This window comes from Orcinus orca, chromosome 1 (assembly GCF_937001465.1).
Source record: "Orcinus orca chromosome 1, mOrcOrc1.1, whole genome shotgun sequence".
Taxonomy (NCBI): Eukaryota; Metazoa; Chordata; class Mammalia; order Artiodactyla; family Delphinidae; genus Orcinus; species Orcinus orca.
Genome location: NC_064559.1, coordinates 200,209,970 through 200,229,294, shown reverse-complemented (window position 1 = coordinate 200,229,294; position 19,325 = coordinate 200,209,970). Strand labels below are relative to the sequence as shown.

General features: G+C 47.3%; 1 protein-coding gene across 5 annotated transcripts in view; it reads left to right on the top strand.

Moving 5' to 3' along the window:
- SZRD1 (SUZ RNA binding domain containing 1) overlaps window positions 1-19,325 on the top strand; it is a 30,883-nt gene that overhangs the window by 3,910 nt on the left and 7,648 nt on the right. The window contains exons 1-3 of one of the 5 annotated variants that reach the window (XM_033433056.2): window positions 8,926-14,451; window positions 15,716-15,765; window positions 17,505-17,756. In XM_033433056.2, coding sequence (XP_033288947.1) covers window positions 14,344-14,451; window positions 15,716-15,765; window positions 17,505-17,756 — 410 coding nt within the window. In that variant the 5' untranslated portion in view covers window positions 8,926-14,343. Of the gene's footprint in view, window positions 1-8,925; window positions 14,452-15,715; window positions 15,766-17,501; window positions 17,757-19,325 lie in introns of those variants that run through there. The other 4 variants (XM_033433055.2, XM_033433058.2, XM_004272446.4 and 1 more) reach the window with 4 other exon arrangements.

Here is a 19,325-nt window from a genome sequence, read left to right as displayed (position 1 = left end):
CTAATTTCCTTGCATCTCAAAAGTTGCGTTTTATTCTTTTTTGCAAGGGCAAGTCATGTAGCTAATTGGAAAGAAATGCATCTTGCGTAAGTTAAAGGATACTGGTCTTCTGGATTAAGAATTTAAATTATGTTTACTTTCTACCCTCATTGAGCTAGTCATCTAAACATTAGCCCTTCAGCAGTACTGCATGGTATATAAGTCTCTAGTAAGGTGCCAGTAAACATGGAATACCTGCTGTATTCCAGGTACTAGGCACAGCACAGTCCAGTGGAGGAGTCAAGTGGGGCAGCACTTTCTTTGGAAGAGGCACAGACAGGGTACCGTGGCTGGGATCAGAGACAGTCTTGTAGAGAAGGTGATAAGATTTGAAGGACCAGTTGAATAAAGCAGTAGTAGGTCTGAGAGGGGAGGGGCAGGTAGAATGTAGGACAAATGCACACATAGGCAAGGAGGCAGTGAGAGAAGAGTTTGCAGCATTGGGAGAGCTACAAGTATTTCCTTCTGGCTGGAGGGTAGAGTGTTGGCAGGACTGAGTGGAAAGAGATGAGGCCCGAGAGGTATGCGGAGAGGTATGCAGAGGCCAGATCAGGAAGAGCCTCCTTGTACTTGGTTCTGGGGAGCTTGGACTTTGTCCTGAAAGCAGAAAGGAGCTTTGGAGGCTTTTTTTTTTTTTTTTTTTTAGCAGAGTAGTGACATAGTTAGTTTTTAATTTAAGAGATAAGACCTTTGATTTGCTTATCTTTCTTTAGAGAAGAGGCCATTCTCCCTGAAGTGTGGCTGCCACCTCACTTTGGGGTCTTCAGTGCTACCTGTAATTGCTGTCATCACAGAAGGTGTACAGTGGCTGTGGATAGTGGGCAAATACTAGCTATTTTGGGGCTACCTGGTGCTGATTTCCTTATGTCTGTCCTTACAGTAAAGAAGATATTTAAGATTTGTGCTATCAGCACAAATCTAGGTGTACTGTGCCCAAAGGAACCATTTCTAAGCTGTTTCTGGTCCTTTTGGAAAGATTGAGTTCTAGGCACTGATGTCTTCAGAAAGGACTTTCTATAAAGCAGTTAGTTTAGACATGATTGTGCTGAGCAGTCTGTCCCTGGGACTCTGGAGAAAGCTTTTCACTCGTAACTGCTCAGCTCTTTTCTTTGAGGCTGCACGGGGGTCTTGTTCCCAGCATGCTCTGGGTGTACAAGAGAACTGCCATGGTGCTGTGGGTTGGAATTCGGAAAGTTGCTTTTCCTTCTACAACAGGACAGAATTGTGTGTCTTTCTAAAGCTTTTGGTAAAATCCTCCAAGAGAAAAGGCACTGTTGTCTAGATCTGGTGACTCAAAAGTATTCTTGGGGCCAGCCCTTTCTTTCCGGTTTCTCCCTTTACACTGCTGTGGGCCTCCCACAGTTAATGTCAGTTTCTGGCTGTATCAGTTAGCTAGCCTTCACAAGGTGGAGTCGGTTCTTTCCTGCACACTTTCCATGGAAATGGAAATTTTTTCCTGTCATGACAACTACTGACTTGTTGGTTTCCTAGGAGAAGATTGAGTTTAGCTACTTTTATCTGTGGCCAAAATACAAAATGAAATGTTTTTTTTTTAAGTGGTAGCTATAGAGATTTCTCTTCCCAAGGGTTTTTTAAACTATGCTAGACTCCGCCAAGCATCCTTATCCTTAACATCCAGCTCAGCTCTATGCAAGATAAAGGTTAAAACCAGCCACCACAGAAATTAGCAACAAATCCTAACAGTGGTCTGTGTGTACTTAAAAGAGTCTTAGCCCTGAGGGTAAGAGATTTTAAAATGTCCCTCACAGTAAGTTATCCACTCCCCACACCCAAAACTCTTTTCCTTATAAAATGAACACAGGAAATAGTCATTCCTTTCTAAAAGGAATAATAAATATGTACAGTTAAAATTGCATTCTTTGGGACTTCCCTGGAGGTCCAGTGGTTGACTCCATGCTTCCAACACAGAGGATGTGGGTTTGATCCCTGTTTGAGGAACTATTATCCTGCATGCTGTGTGGTGTGGCCAAAAAAAGATTAAAAAAAAAAGTTGCATTCTTCAGGGGTGTGATCCTTAGATGAGATTGTACAGGACAGTTATGACTCGAGTCTGGAAAGGTCAGGACTGTCGTTACTCTTTATAGACGTTGGGAGCCAAATTACCAGCCCTCATGCTCTTGCCTTCTTGGCTTATAAAAGCATTTGCGACCCTTCAGCTGTCAGTTGTGTTTCTGCTACCTAGTTGCACATCGCGGTGGTGAATGAATGAACACTGCCTATAAACCTGTGAACTCCCAAATTCCACTGGCCTTTCTGAAAGGGCTTCTTAGACAGCATCTTGAGAGCTCGTTACTGGGCAGGTGGAGTGCCTTTTTACGTTCATTATCCCATTCTGTTTCAGTGACCTAGTGAAGTGTAGGTACTATTATTCCTAGTGTCCAGGAGAGGAAATCACATGGTCGGTCTCAGCCGAGGCTTTTGGCATCCTGAGCCTACACTTAGGGATCTTATTGGACAGTTTGTTTACCTTTGCTTCTTGGCAGATATTTAACTAGTTAAGTGCTTTAGGGTGCTTAGTTGCTAGTTCCTTTGAAGTATTGTATTTGTTTTGCCTGGGATTGACCTCCTGCTTCTGGATGACCAGCTAATAAATTTTGTGTATCTGAGAAACTTGAACTCGGTGCTCAAGAGCCAGAAGGACAATGCTTCTCTTAGCTGTTAATACTAAGAACAGTGACTGCAAGTGATTGAAGTCTTTCTTTTAATCTTTTTTTTTTTTCTGGCCGCACTACGCAGCTTGCAGGATCTTAGTTCCTGAACCATGTATTGAACCCAGGCCCTTGGCAGTGAAAGTGTGGTATCCTAACCAGTGGACTGCCAGGGAATTCCCTGAAATCTTGATTATAAATGGGAAATAACTTTTTAACATCTAGCCAAGCAGAGAGAGAGAGAATGTAAATAATTTTTGCTCAGATCTCCTGAGAAGATTGAACATCTCTGCTATCTTAGGATCCCTTTATCTGTACTTCACACTGCCAGCCCTCAGGTATTCGACCTATAGACTTTTTTGGGGTGCACGTTGTTTTTTAAATATTGAGTCTGAATGTCTTTACCTACGTCTTGATTCCTCTCAGTCTCCTCTCTTCCATAGTCCCCACCGCATGTTACCTACCTACGTATTGTGTTACCTGTTGTGTTTTGTCCTGCCTGCTTTATTGATTGACTTGGCCCTGGAGGCATTGTTTGCTGACCCTCCTGAGTGCGCGATTCTCACTAGCCTTTGGTTAAGGCGCCCTTGGGTGTTTGAATAAAACCTGGTGTTGGGGGGTGGTAATAGTGACTTTGCTCCGTCTCCCAGTCTGTATGCCTAATGTTTCCTTTGGGAGAGGAGACTTGCTGTCTTCATTCTAAAAGGTAGCAAGAAAGAATAGGTTGCCTCTGCCAGTCAATGATGCACTTCCACCATCCGTGGCAGAAGTCAGAAGTCTAGGCTAAGGGTTCAAGTGCCATGTCTGATTTTGGGGCAAGTCACTACCTACTGTCAATGAAAAAATTAATCAACAGTCAGTCTAAGTAAGAAATGGAAAATTTTATTCTAGCCAACCTGAGGATTATAACCCGGAGACAGTCTCTCAGAGAGCTCTGAGAACGGTTCCGAAGAGGTAAAGGGAGAGGCCAGTAGATGTGTGATTTTGGCGAAGGGGTGCATGTACTTCAAGCACACATCTTGGTAGAAGGTTACTGCTGTTTACGAGGAACAGGTAATCTCAGTTAATGGTTTTAGTGCTTTCTAAGTATGGGAAGATGTGAGAAACTGGGTCCATACAATCTTCTCCTGAAAATATCTGAGGGCCATTTCTGCCAGTTTTCCCAGAGCACAAAATGCCTCATCCTGATCATCACCCTGAATTCTTTTTAGGTGTATTGTTAGGTCAGTGACTGCAGTGGCTAATGGCCTGATTCTTGTAGAACTGGATGGTGGGCAACATTCTTTATTGTACAGTCCCTTCCCTTTCGGTCTTAATTTCAGCCAAGGTTTGGGAGACATTTCCTGACCAGTTTGCCCCATGGCGCTAGGAATGCTCATTCCCAGGTCAGGCGAGGATTTTGTTGATAGGCCACTTAATGTGCTATTACTCGACTAGGCCCTGTTAACAGTAGCCAAAAGCTTCTGGACCACCTGACTTCCTAGTCTGTTATGGTCCAGGAAGTGGTTCCCTCTTGTTGCTTCTTCCTGTATGTAGGGTTAGACTATTACAGTCATTGATCTTACAGAACTGTATATCTGGTCAATTGTTTCAAGTGACCTAGTCATCATTAATTTTATTAGAGGCTCAGTCATACATTTGGCAGTGCAAAAAATTATAATCTTGTAAAACAGGTAGAATACAAGTAATAGAGCTAGTAACGTTAATAAGGTCATAAGTAAGTATTTAAGCTGAGAACTTGCATTAGGTGCAACCCAGTATCTCCCCAGGTTGTCTGACCAGTCTGTTCTGCACCAATCACTGTGTTTAAGCAAACTGATATATTGGCATTGTACATAAAGTTCACCAAAGATGTCTGCATGTACAAGGCAAGTGGTAGGTCATTCTGACTCCTTACAGGATTGAGAAAGGAACGTTATCTACTAAGGAGGTGCGTAGCCGACACCAGAAGAAAAGTGGATCTTTACCGTTGAGCAGGTATTTCTGCCATTGGGAAGGTGTGGTTAATGCATAATACAGGTGCACAGTGCACACTAGAGGGGGCCCAAACGGGCAGAGGAATCTTTTGTGTTTAAATTTTTCCTGTTTTGTCTTAAAATAATTTTTATTTCATCACTACCTTTCAGCTTCGTTTTCCTCATTTGTAAAGTTAGATTAATAAAATCTGCCTTGCCTGGTGATGAGAGGTAAATAAAGCATCATTCAAAGACAGTGCTGGAGCAGAGCGTGTTGCTGCTCTGAGTGTGAGGGCTGCTCTCCAGCCATTGACAGTGTGGCCTCTGTCCCATTAGGGTGCAACAGGACTGGCTGAGGGGTCTCTTTCTTGGCGCCCCAGAGGACTAATTTGTATGTTGTTTTACTCTAAGAGTTGTATTGCTTAGTGTTGTATGAAAAGGGAAAGGAGAAAGCAATAATAAACATGGAGAAAGGGGACCCCCATTAGACTCTGCTTCCTGTTTTATTCCAGGGGTTGGGCTCACCACCGCTACTCCCACCCCTGCCTGTTCCACTCCTTTAAGGTAAGGGACTGTGTGGATTCCCTCCCCCATGGAGACCCTCTGAAGAGGCACTCGAAGCAGAATAATACATCGTCTCAAGATGGCAAGTTACAGAGTTTCTGAGGGATACATCTAAATTGCTAGGCCTGTTCTGGAAATTTGTTCCTTTGGGGCACTTCTTAGATTTAAGACCTGGACTTTGGAATTGAGCTCTGCTGTAGTCCTTCCTCAGGAACTGTGGGCTTGCACTCACCTGGCTCGGGGTGCACAGGCAGGCAGGCAGGTTGGTGATCCCTGTCAGTCTTTTTTTTTTTTTTTTCTTCTGTACGCGGGCCTCTCACTGTTGTGGCCTCTCCCGTTGCGGAGCGCAGGCTCAGCGGCCATGGCTCACGGGCCCAGCCGCTCCGCGGCATGTGGGATCCTCCCGGCCCGGGGCACGAACCCGCGTCCCCTGCATGGGTAGGTGGGCTCTCAACCACTGTGCCACCGGGGGAGCCCTCCCTGTCAGTCTTTATTCTGCTTCTTAGTTCCTGCGGCCACACACCAGCCACACTCCTGAACCTTTTTGCTTCCTCCTCTTGAGGTTTAGGGTTCAGTTCTCTCACTTACTAGTTGCATAGCCTTTGGTAAGTCAGTTAACCTCTGAGCGTGCCGCAGCGGTGCTGTACATCGCTTGAGTTGTGGTGAGGATTAGGGTGGTGAAGGAAGGACCTGGTGCCTTCCTGACACATATCTGTGGCAAGTGTTTGGAGAGTGTGCTCCCACCACCACTACTGTGAAGTGCTTAAGGCAGCCTTAGATTTTATTTGGAACATGGAGAGTGTCACTACCTTTGGATCCGGATAGACCCAGTTCATATTCTGGCTCCACCCCATAGTAGCTGTGGAACCATGGTCAGGTTACATAACTGCCTCTGAATTGGTTTGTAAATCATTTGTAAAATGGGGATATAGCGCTAAAATCTTGTTTCATAGGATTGTTCCTTGATTTATGTGTTGGGTACTGTTTTAGGCACTCCGGACAGCTGTAGTGAATGAAGTTTCTACTCTCATAAAGCTTACTTTCTAGTGCAGAAAGATGGACAATAAATAATAAATAATATTTTATGTACACACACAATGAAGAAAAATAAAACAAATAAAGGAGCATAGAAAGTGACTGGCAGGAGTACCTTTTTTGTTTTTTATTATTTATTTTTATTTTTTTTAAATTTGGCTGTGCTGTGTGGCTTGCGGGATCTTAGTTCCCAAACCAGGGATTGAAACCGGACCCTCGGCAGTGAAAGCGTGGAGTCCTAACCACTGGACCACCAGGGAATTCCCCAGGAGTACCTTTTCTTAAAAACAGTCAGAGAAGGCCTCTCAAATAAAGATAGGCTGAGAGAGCAAGCCATGTAGAAGCTGCAGAAGTACATTGCAGGCAGAGGGAACGCAAGTGCAAAGGCTCTAAGGCTGAATTGTGCTTATTTTATGTAGTAGGAATGGATGAAAGAGAAAGTGGCAAGAGATGAGGTCAGAGGTAGCAGGGAGCCAGATCCAGTAGAGAATAGGAGGCCGTGGTGGAGATCGCCTTGAAGTAGGAAGCCATGTGAGGGTGTTAAACAGAAGTTAACTTGGTTTTTAAAAAGGTAGTTTTGGCTGCTGTGTGTAAAATAAACTTCAGGGGCAAGAATGGAAGCACAGAGACTAATTAGGATACTGTTACAACTGACCATTCAGGGGCTGTTGGTAATTCGGACCAGGGTGGTCACAGAAGCAGAAGTGTTGAGAAAATTCAGGGTACGTTTTGAAAATAGAACCAGCAAGATTTGCTGATGTGGGTGTGAAGGAGGCATCGAGATGAGTGCAGAGTCTTTGGCCTGATCCCTAGAAGACTGGAATTGCTGCAATGGGGTGGGTAAAGGGAATGTGGGAGGAGCAGGTTTGGGTGATGGGGTAAAATCAAGAGTTGGGTTTTGGACACAAAAGGTTGAGATACCTTTTGAAATGCAAGTGGGAATGTCAAGTTGGCAGTTGTGTATCAATGGTTTTAAAGCTGTGGAACTAGATGAGATCACTTAATAAGCCAGCTTGGATACAGAAGGGGCAAACTCTTCAACCTCAAGGGATCAGGAGAGGAAAAGGAGCCTATCTTGTTATAGGAGAAATCAAATATGGAATGTGAGAGGGAACTACCAGGAGAGTAGTGTCTGGAGACTGAATAAAGAAAATGCTTTATGCATTCTGTATATAAAAGCTTACTTCAGTTAATTAATGGACTTCCCTGGTGGCACAGTGGTTAAGAATCCTCCTGCCAATGCAGGGGAAACGGGTTCGAGCCCTGGTCCGGGAAGATCCCACATGCCGCGGAGCAACTAAGCCCGTGTGCCACGACTGAGCCTGTGCTCTAGAGCCCGTGAGCCACAACTAGTGAGTCCGTGTGCTGCAACTACTGAAGCCTGTGTGCCTAGAGCGCGTGCTCCGCAACAAGAGAAGCCACCGAAATGAGAAGCCCGCACACTGCAACGAAGAGTAGCCCCTACTCGCCACAACCAGAGAAAACCTGTGTGCAGCAACGAAGACCCAACGGAGCTAAGTGAAGATTTGGAATTTACGAGTGATTTTGGCCAATGACTGCATGTCTTTGGCAACTTCGACAAGAACAGTTTCAGTGGGACAGTGGGGCTTAGAGAGCTGGATTGAAGTGAGGTGGTGAATGTTACCCAGAGCAGGACCTGAGCCAAACATTGGGCGCTGGATGAGTGCTAGTTGCTGTTATGCCGACATGACAGATAGGACCCACCAAAGTAGGTCTTGCACATCAATACACACCATGCCTCTTGGGTCCTTAAGACACTCAGTCACTAGTTGCCGACAGATGAAATGTACAACAGAGGCACATGTTATTCTAGGGTTAGATCTAAAGCAGTGTTGTCCAACAGAAGTATCATGCAAGCCACATAGGTAATATAAAATTTTTCTAGAAGCCACATTTGAAAAGTATAAAGAAACAAGTGAGGTTAATTTTAATATTTTTAATTTAATCCAGTATATACAAAGTAGTATCATGTCAACATATAAATATTGAAAATATATTAATGAGCTATTTTACACTCTTTTTTTTTTGTACTAAGTCTGGGAAGTCTGCTGTGTATTTGGAACTTAAAGCACGTCTCAGTTTGGACTGGCCACATGTCACGTGCTTACCAGCCACACGTGGCAGTCACCACTGCACTGAGTGGTATAGCTGGATCTAGTGCAGAAGAGAGTGTGCCCAAAGGATTCCCTCTTCCTGGGCAGGCGCAGAGAGGTCCAGAAAGCTGTAGCGAACTTGGAAAAGAAAGCAGGAAGTGGTTGTTCCTTACGAGCAAGTACGAATTGTTTGGTCTTTACAGTGTACCACCCCAAAGCCTTTTGTGGTTTTCTGGTGTGCCTAAGTTCTTCCAGTTCGTATCATGCTGGCCCTATGAGTTACAACTAATTTTATGCAGTAGTTTGTTTTTTTGGTTTTTTTTTTTGTGGTACGCGGGCCTCTCACTGTTGTGGCCTCTCCCGTTGCGGAGCACAGGCTCCGGACGCGCAGGCTCAGCGGCCACGGCTCACGGGCCCAGCTGCTCCGCGGCATGTGGGATCTTCCCAGACCGGGGCATGAACCCGTGTCCCCTGCATCGGCAGGCAGACTCTCAACCACTGCGCCACCAGGGAAGCCCATGCAGTAGCTTTTTGAGTAGTGTTGACACCAAATATGTTTTGTTTTTTTGTTTTTCTGGGGGGTTTTTTTGGCTGCTTTGGGTCTTCGTTGCTGCACGCGGGCTTTCTCTAGTTGTGGCGAGCGGGGGCTACTCTTTGTTGCGGTGCACGGGCTTCTCTTGTTGCAGAGCACAGGCTCTAGGCACACGGGCTTCAGTAGTTGTGGCACGTGGGCTCAGTAGTTGTGGCTTGAAGGCTCTACAGGACAGGCTCAGTAGTTGTGGCTCATGGGCTTAGTTGCTCCATGGCATGTGGGATCTTCCTGGACCAGGGCTTGAACCCATGTACCCTACATTGGCAGGTGGGTTCTTAACCACTGTGCCACCAGGGAAGTCCCCAAATAATAAGAACCATTGCTGACTGCAGCTAAAGTAATCTCAGATGGTTTTCCAAACCTAGATTTTTTAAAAGAGAGATGGGTCCATTATCAAATACCTTTCTAGATTTGAATATCTCCATTTAAGAAGTATCTTATTTGGGGTTCCTTTTTTCTTTCCCTCTATTCATGTTTTCATTCTTTCTCCCCAACTTTATTATGCCCCTTCTCTTCTCCTTGAAACTCTAGTCCTTTAAGTTTCTGCAGCTTCCCTGACTTCTCATGGCAGGCTCGTCCCGCCTTCATTTCTCTTTCCAAAACACTGTTGTTACAACCAACATGGCAACTGTGGTTTATCTGTCTTCTCCCACCTGGCTAGGCTCTCCTCATCAGCGGGGATTGCCTTACTCATCTCTGGGTTTCCAGCTTCTAGCACATCTACTTTATAGTAGGTTTTCCATAAATGCTTGTCTCCAGCTTTTTTTTAATCACTGTAAAGCAAAAGGAAAATGGCCTTGAGATACATTAACAAAGCGTAGACTTCCTTAGGGAGGGAGCTTTAGAACTATATCCTGTGCCCTACAGTGGCCCACGTAATTAAAGTGGAATGTTTTCCTTGCTGTGGGAGTAACAGAGGAAGGAGGAATGTTTTGCGGGAAATGGAACCTTCAAACAGACTAACCTGCGTCTGTATTAAAAAGGCAGCTGATGGCCTAGCTGTGCCCCCACAGGTCTTCTTTGTGTCTCAACTTCTGATTTCTGCCTTTTGCTTTTTCTGAATTACCCAATCATGTTTGCTCAGGAGTTGAGTTGATTTTCTGAACTTGACAGTAATCCTGAAGCATCACTGTAAAATCAAACCTGGGGTGGTACGACTTTGGGTGCTTCCCTCCCTGGAGTTAGTCAGGGGAGGTAGAATAAGAAGAAGCATTGGAGACGGCCAGCCCCACTGGGGCAGGACAGTGTCACTGCCATGCCACTGATGTAGAGAAGCAAGGCAGGGATGAAGCACGGAGTTACACACGTCGATATGAAGGTTGTTTGGAAACGTCTCTATGGATTGCACATCTGGACTTGAAATGACCAGTGGTGCACTTTAAAAGTTACAGGGACCTTCTTATCTGGTTTTAGACCAGATTTTGCTGGTTCTCCCCATGAATTCTTTTTGCTTTATTCCTGAATGAAATTGAGGCCCTCGTGGAAGGAGCCAGAATTCCATCCTTGTGTGTGGTATGGAGACACAGGCACCTTTCTGGGGAGACTGCTCTCCAGGAGGCCCTGACACAGGCAGTCTTTTAGCCAGGGGAATGGGCGCTGATGTCCTGCCCAAAACTTAAAGACATTAGGCCCTGCTTGGGCACTTCCTGCTGTGGTGGGAGTTCGGGAGCCGGAACGTACTTGGAAGGTGGTCTCACCATCAACTCCTTGACAGCGTCTTCTCTTTGCTTTTCATCAGGACCAGTCAGGCTCTGGTTCTGAGAGAAACACTTGTACTTTCAGGACTCCTATCTCTTCAGATCCCCCCAGTGGTCTGCTTGTAGATATGTGCTCCCCAATTTGGGATAGCTGGACGAGACCAGATGAGCCTGTGGGGCATAGTGGTTCACAGGGAGCCCAAGACCAGTTATTAATTCCTTGAATCTGAGAGGAAAATCAGAAAAGATCCTCTTCTGAAATGGAAACTGACAAAGAGAGGCAAATTGCCCCAGAAAAGTCACTTAAATAGTAACTGTTGCTGATAAAAAGATGTTATTTCCTGACTCAGAGCCAAGACCTCTTAGACCTCCATTCAATACAAGATTACTTGGATTCTTTGGAGTTGTGCTGGCTGCATTGGTGACCAGAGGATTTGGGTTATCAGCGAGAGGGGTGCTGTGGTGGAGCAGGACACCGTGTGGTGGGGGCCCTGGGGAGCTGGTAGCCGGAGGTCAGGCTCCGGAAAGGACAGGACACCTCCTCCCACCCCTCCTAGTGTAACAGATCAGGATTGGGGTTTGTTCACTCTGTCTCCTGCGAGTGTGGCTAGTGTGGGTCAGCTTCACCGTCCCTAGGTGAGCTGATAAAGTCTGGTTTTTGGGACAGTAAGCTGTAATGGTGCTGTACTTGCTGTACTTTGCACCAAGGCCCAGAATAACCTATCTGTTTCTCTCTTCTGCCTTTTTTTCCTCACCTCCTAACCTCACTTTTCTTTCTTCCTTTCTCATGCGCCTCTTAGTGTTACAGGAGTGAGGCTCTCACTGTAGTCTGCCTGCCCTTGCACATAACATCCTGGTCCTCTTTGTTGCCTCTGCTCCTTTTGAAGGTTGTGGCTGGGTCACGGCTTAGGCTGTTTGAGGCGTCTCCTCCCCTCCCATGCTTCCATTCCCAGCTCTCTGCTGGAGGTTCACGTGAGCATAATCATGGCAAGACTAAGGTCCTCGGCAGCCGGTGAAGCTGTGCTGCTTCCCTGGGTGAGCTGAATTTGCAGATGTTAATGTCTTGTGTCGCTCACCCGGTGGCTGTGGCCTCCCCTCTGCCTCCCATGAGGACGAGCCCATCCAGAACCACCTTGCTCCCCACTGTGGCTCTTCATGACCTCCTGCCCCCATGCTTGCTTTCTTTATGGTTTCGCTTGTTCTCTCAGACCAAGAAGCATGTACCTCATTTTTGTAGAGGGGTAGCTCCACAGGAGAAGTGATACCTGTGCTTGGTAACAAGAGATCTTTTGTTTAGAATTTTGACCCAAAGAGAGGTGGCCACCCCACTTAGCAGAGAGCATCATCTTCTGGAGTCTCTTCAATGCTACTTGACAAACAAAGAGCTTTTCTGGAAGGAGAAGCCGTAGGAAATCAAACTTTCTTAACACCTCCCCTCTGATTGCTTATCCCCTAAAACTTGCCTTGTGTCCCGGTGACGCTTCCTCACTCAGAGCTGAGTTATAAAGTGATGAGCTTATGGGTTTCTTTCACTAACACAGAAGTCCTTGGTCCTCTAACACAGGAGCCTTGACCTTGGGCCGGGCCTCTGTGCATCTTTTTAAAAAGAGAAGGTGCCCTTAGATAACTAGATTCTTTGTTGGGGCCCACATCTAGATGCTTCCTCACACATTCTGAGGCCTGTTTAATTCCTTTGGGCTATTGCATCTCTGGAGGAGACAAGCATTCTCCTTGTAGTGCACCCTGTAGGAAAGTTTCCACTTGGTCCAGCTCTTCAGAGCATGAGTCTGAGAGCAGATTGATTGCAAAGCCTTGTCCAAGGAGAGAATGGACTGACTCATGGTACCTGGACAGACTCCAGAGTGAGGTGCAGTGCCCTCTCTAGCTGCTGGCAGAGCACCCCTCTCCTGCTTGGACGGCGCTGAGCATGCTGGTGTACAGCTGGCCATCTGGAGATGGCCAGGATCCGCTTTCCACCAGAGCTGTTGGGTTCATATCTTGTCCTCTCATCTGATGGAAGAATTCTTCAACTCCGATAAACCATCCTGTCTGACGCGATGGAAATTGATGGGAGTATTAGTTATTGGAGTGCCAGGGAGCAGTGTAGGATTCAGGGGCTATATGGAAGAGGGGATCAATATCTAATGACTCTAGCAGCATTTCCAAGGGTTTGAGCACTCCTGGGGGTGTGGCAGCATGGGACAGGGCCTCCAGAGGCCATGGTTCTAGGGCTGCCTCCATGATGTACACCTTGTGACCTTGGCTAAGTTCCTTAATCTCCCTGAGCAACTTGCCTTCATCTGACAGAGACGGATACAAGCTACTTTGTTTATCAAACAGAGTTGGTGTGCCAGAAATGAGTGTTTGGGAGTGTATTGACAGCCATTAAGCATTATAGTCCGTATGCCCTCTTGAAAGGCTTCTTTCCACCCGAGCTGTATTTGCTGGGCTTGGGCAGATTCCTCGTCTTCCCTAAGACCCTAGAGAAAGAAGGAAGCAGTTTGCCTTCCTGAGAGGAAACCCGGATGCGACCTCTCAAATTCAGCCACTGTAATGTGTATTTTTCCACAGTGTTTTAAAAAATCAGCTACCGTGTTAGGCCCATTTGCCTCTTGTCTTATTTGGCCCTTAAGGAGATATGAAAGCCAGAGTTCATATAATGACGTTTAAACATTTAGAGCTTTCCCATAAAAATCTCCTAAAATAGCAGCCCTGGCCGTGTCCTCCAGGGCTTGGCTGCCTGTCTGTAGGAGGAACGAGTGTTCTTTGGTGCCTCACAGCCCCGCACCCCCTCACTGTGCTGCCTGCTTATGGAGTTTGGTTACTTGCCCGCCTGTGGAGGCATTTGATTTTGACCGTTTGAAGACACCTGAATCCCACAGATGTGAAACCTTGCATTTATGATGGAGAAACTTGAATAGGAAGTCTCATCTTCAGATTGGAGCAGAATGATAGTGTGGAATTTTAAAACTGCACGTTATTTGTGAAAAGCCCATAAAAGGTAGTGGGCATTAGACTAATGTGAAACATAGTATTTACTCAGGCAGTAACACTTATTAATCCAAAAATTTAGAAGATTTACATTACTGACTGTGCTGTGGCATAGATTCCCTTAGAGTGCGTGTCTGTCTGTTCACAGAAAACATCTAGGCCATTCTCTTACCCTCCGTGCACCATTTCTATTCAGTCATTTAACAGCCATCGGGTGCCAACTTGTGTTCCATGCTTGAGTGAGAGGTTTTTGTTCTGTGGCTTCCTACCCCCTCCAGAGAGTTGATGGTGCCCTCAGAATACAGTTTGTTGTGCTTGCCTAAATATACTTTGGGTCTTTCAGAAAAACAAAAAATTTTAAACACAACTCAGCATCAGTCATAATGAGTGTCAGTGTCAGACTCGATTTGAATTCAGCTTCATATGGTTAGGCTAGCTTCATCTTGCTTACAGGAAACAAAAATAAGGACATGGAGAGACAAGAAGTAAGAGAGGAAAACATATTTCAGGGGATACTAACCAAAAAAAAAAACTGGCATAGCTTTATTAATGTGAAATAATAGATTTTAAGGTAAAGAAGATTACTTCACAATGATAAACTTTAATGTACTAGAAGGAATAATTCTTGATTCTTTCTGTAGTCCATAGATCAAACAAATCAGTAAGAATGTAGAAGATTTGAATAATATGGTTAACGAGCTTGAACTGCACGAGAAATACAGAGCATTTGTGAAAACTAGCTACACGCTGAGCTCTGAGATGGAACTCAGCAAATTTCAAAAACTTTTTACTAAGGTAGTCATTCTTAACATTTTGCAAGTAACAGACTCCTTTGAAAATCCCATCCATCGTATAAGTCAGGGTTTCTCAGCCTTGTCACTGTTGACATTTGGGGCTAGATAATTCTTTGCTGTGGGGCTATTCTGTGCATTGTAGGATTTTAGTGGCATCTGTGGACTCAACCCACTAGATGGCAGTAGCAGCTCCCTTCCAGTAATGACAACTAAAAATGTCTCCAGACGTTGCCACACGTACTGGTGGACAAAGTCGCCCCTGGTTGAGAACCACTGTTATAGATCTACTCTCCAGAGAAATACATAATTTTGCATAATCCAGTAGCTGGATGGTCTTGCCGTTGCAGGTTGGTGGAACGTTTTTTAAGAAAAAGCAGTGGGACAGCCAAGGAGCCTGGAGGTTTGGGCTGTGCTCTGTGCACAGCTTCCCTGTCCCGTGCATGGAGGCTCGTACACGAGGCTGTGGAGGAGTTCCTGGTGCTGAGTGCCTGAGGACTCTGACTTCCATCCAGTTCCACAGGTGTTAGGCTTCTGTTTTGTTCTAGGCCTTTTGCTAGGTGCTACTCACAGTTCAAGTCCATACGAGTAAGAAAAATAGATCATAAAATATGTGACACACATGATCATGAAGGAATGTAAAAGGGAGAGCTTATGTCTGAGGAGCAGGTGATTAACTGTATGGAATCAAAGAAGACTTCAGAAAGAAGAGGTGGACATTCAAGCTGGGTGTTGCAGGATAAATGAGAGTTTGCAAGGAGGCGGAGATTGCAGGCAGGCGGGTCAGCACGCCGGGTTCTGGGGGCTGCCACAGTTCGGTTTTGCTGTGGTGTAGCACAGGGACAGAAGCTAAGGGGATGTGTGGGCGAGGCACGCTTAGGAGCTTGGACTGGATCCGGCCAGCAGTTGAAGTGTTTTAAGTGGGGAAGTGACACAGTCAGACTTACGTTTGGAAAGTTGATACGACTGGCTCTGTGAAGGACTGATTGGTGACCAGGAGACTAGTTGGAGGCCATGCAAAGAACCCAGCTGAAGGATGAGGTCTAGAACTCTCACCGCAGCCACGGGGATGGAGGGAGATGAGCCTGCAGGGAGTCAGAGCCCCAAATCCCGGAGTCTCATAAAGGGAGGGCTGCATCCGTTACTTCAAAGGACACAGTAATGTCCCTGGTCAGAAAGGACAGTGCCCTTAGCTCTGAAAATAAAGACGTAAGTTTTTATTTGAGAGAGATTTTTTTCCACTTTTTATATACATTTTTTTCCTCTAGGAAATAGACAGACGGTTGGAAAAAAAACTGAAGATCACACAAAAGGAGAGGTAAGGCTGCTGTCTGGTCTGAGGGCTCATGCTCTCTGCCGTGAGAGCTGGGCAGTCAGTGGTGTTCTCCAGCTGGCCGTTAGATACAGGCAGGTCAGGCTCCTGGGCAGCGAACCCTTCCCTTAGGGACACGGTGGCTTGCGGCTTTGGCAGTCAGGCTGGAGTGTTGCACCTGCCTCCTGCCTTAGTGGGCACCCTGTGTGAGGTGGGGGGTGACAAGTCAGAAGGCTTCGGCTTGAGGCCTGACTCTGAGGTTTGGAGCAAGTTGTTTCCCTTTCTGGACATCACTTTCTCTCTCTGTGACACGAGGAGGTTGGACAGATGATTTCCCTGGGCCCTCCGTGACTTGGTGGCTTGGGGCATTACGAGGGTATCCTAGAAGAAAAGATTCTTGGGAATCCTTCAAGACCTTTAAGGATAGCTTTTTTCCCCCACCCAGGCAGCAGAGGAAGTGGGTTTCCGAAGCAGGTGAAAGTTGACTTCAGCAGTCTGTCTTTGCCCTGGTAACCTGTCAGCTTCCCGCAGGGACAGGCGGCAGGGAGGAGGGGGGGTGGCCTCTCTGGACTTGCTTGATGGGCTGCACAGTCATCCCCAGGGAACTGGGGGTGCCCTGCCCATCTGCTGACTTTCCTGGCTCCCTGCCTCTGTGATCCGAGTGCTGGCTCCTTGTCTGTCTGCTCATCTCAGCAATGACACTAGCGCCTGGTTACAGTCCCCTGGCCATGCTGTCCTGTCCCACCCAAGACTTGTTCCAGCCCCCCTGGCAGCAGCCCTCCAGTACCTACTCCTCCTGACAACCAAGGCTCTGAAAACAGGCCCCTGAGCGCTATTTGGTTCTGAAGAGAAGCTAGTTGACTGCTCTGGGGAGGGTCTCTGTGGCTGTTGAGGGGTGGCTGTTCCTGCCTGGATCCCTTGTTCTCCTGTGGCTTTTGTTTCTTTCCCTTCCTGTGTCGTTTTCCTCCTCCCCTTGTGGACACATTGCCCGATGTGCACATCTACCAGCCTTGGACAGTGCTTTTCCTTTGAGCACTGCCAAGCACTGTTTCCAGGGTCGTCCTTGACCCCAGCCCCGCCGCGTCCAGCAGACCAGAGAGCCCTGGTGAGGGAGGGGTCTCTGCTCAGAAACTCTTCTGAAGAGGCCATCCAGTGTCTGGAGTAGCTTGTCTCTGGGAGGCACAGGACACTCACCAGAGGCTGAGGCAGTTTGGCAAATCCTGTCTTGATGCCAGGCAGGGACGGCGGAGCTGGAGTGTTTGGTCTGAGCACATGGTGTGGGACCTTGACTGGGAGTGAACACTTTGCTGATCCCCAAGCTAAGGGGCTCCCACCGCACTGGCCTGTTACACGCTGGTCTGTGTAGGGAAGCTGGGGTTTTAACTGAGGCCATTGGATTCTGGACAAGAGGTGTTTTGCCGCAGGGGCCTGACAGTGGTTGATGTGACTTTGACGAACACGGGGATAGAAGTTCCAGAATGAGCTGACGTTCCTGCCCCCCTTGCCTGGGGTTCGGTCTGAGGAGCAGACCTGTGGGCTGCGTGAGCTTAATAGGCAAGGTTGCTCTTTCGAGAAACCCTTCTTGAAGAGTGAGAATTTTGATGTCTGGTCAGAGGCCAGAGAATAACGAATAGAATTAGGAGGGGGAGGGAGAGAAAAGTGGTGAGGGGTGGGTGTGGGACATGGATGGGGCCTCTGTAGTCAAGGGTAGGACTTGTGAAGCTGTGTTTGCTCTTTGTCAGCAGGAAATCCAAATCTCCTCCCAAAGTGCCCATTGTGATTCAGGACGATAGCCTTCCCACGGGGCCCCCTCCACAGATTCGCATCCTCAAGAGGCCCACCAGCAACGGTGTGGTCAGCAGCCCCAACTCCACCAGCAGGCCAGCCCTTCCTGTCAAGTCCCTAGCACAGCGGGAGGCAGAGTACGCGGAGGCCCGGAAGCGGATCCTGGGCAGTGCCAGCCCCGAGGAGGAGCAAGAGAAACCCATCCTCGACCGGTGAGTGTAGCTGGCAGGGGTGACCTGCCAGCCAGACTTGACCACTCCACCAGGCCACCTTGAGGAGGAGGAGAGTGGGCTGGCTGCCTGCAGAGTAGTGAAAAGCAGGCAGAATCATGGCCGGAACCATCGTGGCTGCAGCTGCCCACCCCGGCTGGTAGGGCTGGTTTAAGTCTGCACTGGCTCCGGCACTGCTCTGAAAGCTTTGCTGGCATGCTGCCTCTGCAGGCGCCAGGGGCCAGTGTGGCGTACAGGGTAAAGGCATGGACTTTGAGTCAAAATCAGCCAGTCTAAGCCCATCTCTGCCACTTAACTTCTTTTTTTTTTAATATAAATTTATTTATTCATTTATTGGCTGTGTTGGGTCTTCATTGCCGCCCGCGGGCTTTCTCTAGTTGTGGTGAGTGGGGGCCACTCTTAATTGCGGTGTGCGGGCTTCTTATCGCAGCGGCTTCTCTTTGTTGCAGAGCACGGACTCTAGGCATGTGGGCTTCAGTAGTTGTGGCTTGAGGCTGTACAGCGCAGGCTCAGTAGTTGTGGAGCACGGGCTTAGTTGCTCCGCGGCACGTGGCATCTTCCTGGACCAGGGCTCGAACCTGTGTCCCCTGCATTGACAGGTGGATTCTTAACCACTGCGCCACAGAGGGAAAGTCCCCCTTTGCCACTTAACTTCTGCTTAACTTAGACCTACTTAACCCCTCTGTGCCTAGTCTGAAAAATGGGATAATGATCGTACCTGCCTCGTCCATTTGTTGTGCAATTAAATAAGTGGGTTCTGGATGTTATCTTTTGGGCCTTATCATGGCCCACTGTGATGTTTCTGTGAATTTTCTAAATTCTTTTTTATTCCTGGCATATTTTTCTTTGCAGTCCTAGAGGTTGTATTATGTAAGTTTGTCACCTCTTGGTAAAGCAGTATTTGTTGAAACAGCCTCTTTCTAACTTTGAGACTCCTCCTTGGATGGTGTATTCTGGGACTTGAAGTGCTAATCTGTACCTTATTTCTACGCCTTCATTATTTTGGTGGACTTCTGTTATCTCTCCTGTAAGCCTTCATTTGGCAAAGTAGAAAAAGTCCATTTTCTTTTAGTTTTCCACAGTAATATGAGTCAACCATTAATCCCATGATTTGGAGAGAAGCAGGAGAGCAGCAGTGGCGGGAGCCAGGTCACTCTGATGAGCTCTTGGTTAGAGGTCTTTACCTTGGCCCGACCTCTGGGGAGTCTGTGCCATGAAGTTCTGTGGAAGAGATGCTATCCATGGTCACTGCCTCTGTACAGGATGGGCCCTTGAGCACTTCCTCTGCCTCCGGTGAATGATGGCGAACCAGCCTGTGGGGAAGAGTGCTGCAGGCGCTAGAGGTGAACGTGGACCGTCCACCCCACCTGCTCCCAGGGGCTTCCCAGCTTGGAGCTGCACTGAGTCCGCTTGCCAAAGGAGCAGGCTCAGAGAGCCAGAGTTGGCTAATAGCCACTGTGACTTCTGCCCCAGCTGCAGAATTGGTTGATTTTAAGATTTGGGGGCCTCTTTTATACCCTTTTTCAGGCCTCACTCTGATCTTCTTCCCTT